This window comes from Trichomycterus rosablanca, chromosome 13 (genome assembly GCF_030014385.1).
Source record: "Trichomycterus rosablanca isolate fTriRos1 chromosome 13, fTriRos1.hap1, whole genome shotgun sequence".
Lineage (NCBI taxonomy): Eukaryota > Metazoa > Chordata > Actinopteri > Siluriformes > Trichomycteridae > Trichomycterus > Trichomycterus rosablanca.
In genome coordinates this window covers 23,111,743-23,117,742 of record NC_086000.1, presented here as the reverse complement: position 1 = coordinate 23,117,742, position 6,000 = coordinate 23,111,743, and the positions used below count along the sequence as shown (strand labels likewise).

The following is a 6,000-nucleotide window of genomic DNA, read 5'->3' as shown; positions in this document are numbered from 1 at the left end:
GCCAAAATAATAATAAAAAAGGTCTAAACATATGAATGTATAGGTGCATGGCTTTTAAGGTGTAAATAGTTTGAAAAAAAAATCTTTGGTACCCATGTTTTCCAAGTCAGTGTAGGAAGCCAGTCCATCCAAGGCACCAAACACTTATTACATATGTACATTTATACAAATGTAAATTGGCACAAACGACTGCTGGAGCTGTGTACAACCAACACCACTAACTGCACCAATTTAAGATTTTTTAACAAGGGTAAAATAATAGTTATTGCTGTGCTACTGATCAGCCAGGTGCCTACAATGATACAATTGGCTGTGCCTATTGGAATGGATGGCTGAAAAGATACATCAATAAAGCAGCATTTGTGGTCTCTGTTGTTTGGTTCAGGGTGCCTGTACAGAGATGGTGGATAATGGAGAGCAATGTGTGACTTTGTACGCAATACTGTCATCTGTTTGTGCAAACCTGTGTCAGAAGGTGCTTGTGTTAGTTACGACCCTACTCGGTCAGGGTAGGGGTCTGCAGCCGTGGAGAAAAGAGCAGCTCATTAGATAGGTCAACAAAATAACGAGTAATAAGTGCCTAACCAAACCAGGACATATGCAAATCAACCATTGTGCATTATACATTGTTGTCATAGCAACCGAGTAATCTTTTTTTATTCGGCTTGCCAATTTGGTCTGAACATCTGGGCAAGTCATTGCTCTTCCAACTATGGCTGTACATTATACTTTTAGTGGTAAGAGCAGTGCACTGCTGGTGCTGAAAATGCCCTCAAGGTTGATGTATTAGGTTGACCATATACTTATGTTGAACTAGCTCAGTCACTAAATTAGCAGTAGAACACACATCCTTTATTAAAAAGCAACAAAGCCTGAGGAACTGTTGGAGCCAAATCTCAGTATGTTTACAGCTGCAAATAAACACTTAATCCAGCTGCTGACTGAAAATAGCTGTGAAAATACATTTTATCTCCAAGAATATGTGAATGTCTGATGTTGGACAGCAATGTCTGCTACAATCAAAATTCCAATACATCCCAAAGGTGTTCAGTGGTTAAAGTCAGGGCTCTGTGTATAGGTCACTATAATTCCTTTAAACCAAACTCTGTAACCCATGGGTCTGTCTGTAAATGTAATGAGCCCGCTTCCTAACTAGAGAGGATTCTAATAAGACATTAAATTTATAAGACTGTCCCTAGTGTTATAGCTTACTAAGCTAAAACAGTTAGCCCCAGGCCATGCAAACCAATGCTAGCTAACATCTTCCTCTGTGTACCCAAAACTGTTAAACTGTCACTGACAATCTCAAATTTGCAAATAAATTACACTTGTATACCTTTGTAAGAAGGTCACTGGTTCAAGCCCCACAACTGTCAGGCTGCCACTGTTGGACCCTTGAGCAAAGCCCTTAACCCAGAATTTCACTCAGAATAAGGCAACATTTTGAGGTACAGTATCTACGAATTCAGACAGCTTTCTTCTCAAAAGCGTGCACAGAACAACGTAAAATGTGTCTATGCAGAGAGCTCACTAGGTTTTCCACACAGACACCATGTGTTTATGGACCTCGCTTTATGCACAGGGCCACAGTGAACAGAAACTGTTGCTATAAAGTTGAAATGATAGAATTTCTTTTGTATAAACTTTAAAACTCAATAATTAAGATGTGGGTATGTAGGTGTCCACATACTACTGGTCATATATTGTACTGTTATAGTACTGTTAATATTTTTTTAATAAAGATTACATATGCTTTATTTTACTTTATTTAAAAAATATTTGCAAAAGTACATAGGACAAAATGTGTACATAACAAAAAAAAAAAAAACAGTATCAGTGTTAATCCTAAAACAAAAAATGCAATACACAACTGATATCCAAAAATAAAAAAGATCAATTTAATGAACTAAAGTAAGTTAATAACTCCTCCTTTGGCACACTGTGGTTTGGTGCACAGTGGACGTGTGCAGTACTGGACGCAGGCGGAAGCGGGTCTGTTAGCATGCTTGACGAGCAGCGTACTCTCAGTCTGAGCTTCAGTAGTGGATACAGATGAGGTGAGTGAGAGGTAATACTGCACCCTCCATCACGTTCCTCTTCAGCACGCCAGGAAAGTCATGCCGCTCCGGCGGTAGGCACTCTGCCAAAGAAAAAAGAGGAGGTGGCAGGGGGGAAGGAGGGGTGGTTAGCAAAATCTGTTATAAATTAGCACTTGAGCTCCACAGAGGCAAAAGGCAGGCCCTTGTTTTCCGGTTTTGTAGACAACACAGGCTAGCATGTGAGGCTTTTCCCCTCTTTTATGTTTAATCTAACTATTTCTGCTTGTGTGGGTTATAAGACACCATCCAGCTCTACAAGCCACGGAGATACAAAGAAGCTTCTGAGTGTGGTTAACAAGTGGTTTCAAAATCTGTTCTAGGAAATTTACAAACTCTGATATATTAGATTTTAAATTTGAGTGAAACAATGTGATTCACAATAGAGGCCTGATGTACAGCTGAAACATAAGCTTGGAACTTGGAGCTTTAAACAGCGCGAATGCATCTCCATAAACCAGTAAGAACAATTATTTATACAGGAAACCACATGCTGAATTCAATTTAATGCAGTTATTGTTCACTTAAATATTTACAGCTGCTACATTATTTAATAAGACATTTTAAAGTAAACACTTTTTTATAGTTGAGAACTATAACTATTTACATGGCACATGCACGATAAAAGCTACACACAGTGGTACCTTGTAACTCAACATCCCCTAAACTCAAAATCTTTGAAACTCAACGCCCTTCGTCAAGAAATTTGTACCCATAAACTTAACGTGTTCATAAAAAAATTATAATAAATTTTTTTTTTTTTAATTACCAATGAACAGCCGCTTTGTTCAGTGTTTGGCTTGAGTGGTGCGGTAAAATGTCATCAAAGTGCGAAATTAACCGAATTTACTCTGAAAGCTCCACATGTATCTGTGTTTGGCTGGATTTTTCTCACTGTTTCACTTTTAAACTTGTGCTTGGGGTTCTGAGAGATTGGAAGAATCAGCTTTTTTTTCGAGAGTCTAAAACGCTTATTAAAAAAAGCTTAATAAGCTTAATGTATTAAAAGTACAGCATAGACAGACAAAAAGCTATTGTGCCACTTCTCATGTGAATGCGCCTTTACTGAACTCGCTACGGAATAGGGTATTCCAAGATCAAGCATCTCCACGATTAAGAAGCATAAGGAAACAATAAAGAAGTAAAGGTAAAGTGCAGCTTTTATTGTATTTTTTAATTGATTTTTAACTGTTTTCAATTGAATTTCAGTGTTTTATATTATATTTGTGTTATTTTCAGTGTATAAGTGTCAAAAACAATATTATTTTACATAAGATAAGATAAGATAGTCTTTTATTATCCCACGGGGGGAAATTTGTAGTGTTACAGCAGCTTTCAAGAATATAAAAATACAAAGTGTTTACACATATGTACATATATATTAAAAAGTAGAAAGTAAGAATATGTAAAAAATTACAAAAATATAAACAGTATTTTTAAAGAAAATTAACCAAATATTGCAGTTATTTAAAATGTATTGCACTATTGCACTACATAAACCTAAAATGCCTATATGCAGTTCCACTGGACCATGGAATGCATGAACTCAACGCCTTTTGAACTCAACACCAGTCCCAAAACCGATTGCATTGAGTTTCAAGATACCACTGCATTTAAAAAAAAAATAAATAAATACATTTTAAATAAAAAACATATACTCCAATTTAGCAATCTACAGTTGAAAATATAGGGCATATTGTTGTTGTATTTGTTGTTGAAATAATTACATTTGTAAAATATTTTTGGACAAAGTTTCTCTTCTAATAATTTATTCACAAAATTCTGCTTTTTATAAATAAAATGATCTTACAAATGTGCCACAAATGTGTAAAATTACTTAAATTAATACCTAACTCCAGTGCTTCTTTATTCACTTGTCCTTTTAATCGGCTGCTTTAGCCTAGTTAGGGTCGAGATGGGTCCAGTTCTACCAAAAAACACTGGGTGCAAGGCAGGAATACCCTAGACAGGGCATCAAACCATCAAAGGGTTTTGTGTCTATCATGTCTGTCCAGATGCCCGGCTGGCTGAAGCTAAACCCACTAAGGGTGTTACACTGTTATACCTGTTATTTAATTCCCTTGTCCTAAAAGAAACTGGGAACTTTTTTAAGCAAAGCTTTATGTGCTGTACAATTTATTGTAATGTGTTTTTGTTTTTCTTTTATTCCCCTTTTCACTCTTATTACGATGGTCTTCTCCAAGTCCTTCTGGTATTCTGGAATACATACAGTAACAGAGACTGGTCCCACGCAGTGAAAAACAAGTCAGGCTGCTTAAACAATATGCAAGCCCAGAAAAACAAGCTTGCTGGTACACTGGAGGACTGGATACAAAGTGAGCAAGGGTGTAAAATACAGAACAAGAGTACAAGAGAGGGTGTGAAAGCTTATTTTTTATTTAAGTTGGCCATCTGGCCAAACTTGGCATCTGGGCAAGAAGGGCCTTGGTCAGGGAGGTAAAAAAAAAACCTCAACATTTACTCCAATATAGCTCCAAACGTCCTTTGGAGGACTTGTATGGAAAAGTGGCCAGATAAAAGCCATGCTTGAGTAAATAGTTCAAAAAAGCATTTGTAAATCATCACTGTCTGTTTTTACTTTTTACATTTTACAGCTGTCCCAGCTTTGTGGATCTGTTGTTTATTAGCAGTATTAATTTTATATATTTTTGCTTGTTATTTTTTATAGTAAAGAATCCCAGTCCTGGGTTTTTATCTTGAATTCTTTATTTACAAATGCAGATAATACTAGTGTATTTATAAGAACATTTCAGTACAATATTCATGTGTAATATTTTTCAGTGTAGCGTTTATTTTTGTCCTTTTATAGGGAACACTAAAAATACACACTTTGGACACAGCTCACACAGAGTGGCTCTTCCAGAAGCCAGAAACACAAATAAGCATGATGTTCACCCTGATGAATGTATATAGTGATATCATGTCATTAAAATATATGTTAAAGATGACATTCTTCCTGGATGGATTACATTTTAAACCTGACCATCTTACAGAGTAATCCTTTTACCATTCCAGCTCCCAATCCCCCTTCATTAATTATTTATACTGTGAAAACGAACCATGAGGGTCCTACTTTCCTCACAGTGTGTAAAAACTCACTGCTCTACACTTAAACTCAGAAAACTAAAACAAACCATCTCTTAAGGAAGAACAGTGGCTTTGGGTTATATGCTTAAGAACATGAGACAGTATTAGATAAATCACATGCTCAGCTCTTGTTTTAATATAGACTATAGGCTGTGGAAAAAGTCAGTGCCCCCTTATGACTTCCAGCTAATTGTATATTTGTTAAACAAAGTTATACAATAAATATGTCACGCTGTAGCCTAGTGGTTAAGGTACTGGACTAGTAATCAGAATGTTGCTGGTTCAAGCCCCACCACTGCCAGGTTGCTGCTGTTGGGCCCTTGAGCAAGACCCTTAACCCTCAATTGCTTAGACTCTATACTGTTACAGCTGTAAGTCACTTTGGATAAAAGCGTCTGCTAAATGCTGTAAATGTAAATACAATACATATATTACCTTTGGCTGATGAACCCAGACTGCTCGACTTCAGCCAGTCCTGAAATATGTAAAATGTATCTCCCCCTTTTTAAACCTTATCATAAAAGTCAAGCAGCTGACTTAAAGTATCTACAGGAACACTATACCATAATGTAAAGAATTTCTAAAAGAGTATAGTGGGCAGCTGTAGCCTAGTGGTTAAGGTACTGGACTAGTAAGCTTAAGGTTGCTGGTTCAAACCCCACCACTGCCAGGTTGCTGCTGTTGGGCCCTTGAGCAAGGCCCTAAACCCTCAAAAGCTCAGACTGTATACTGTCACAGTACTGTAAGTCGCTTTGGATAAAGGCGTCTGCCAAATGTTGAAAATGTAAATGTAAGA

At 36.8% G+C, this 6,000-nt stretch overlaps 1 protein-coding gene across 1 annotated transcript in view; it reads right to left on the bottom strand.

The window, feature by feature from the left end:
- Positions 1-1,748: 1,748 nt before the first annotated feature.
- The window catches only part of supt3h (SPT3 homolog, SAGA and STAGA complex component), a 198,488-nt gene continuing 194,236 nt past the window's right edge, over positions 1,749-6,000 (bottom strand). The window contains exon 12 of the mRNA XM_063006895.1: positions 1,749-2,140. Within this exon, the coding sequence (XP_062862965.1) occupies positions 2,099-2,140 (42 nt within the window). The 3' untranslated portion in view covers positions 1,749-2,098. The remainder of the gene's footprint in view (positions 2,141-6,000) is intronic.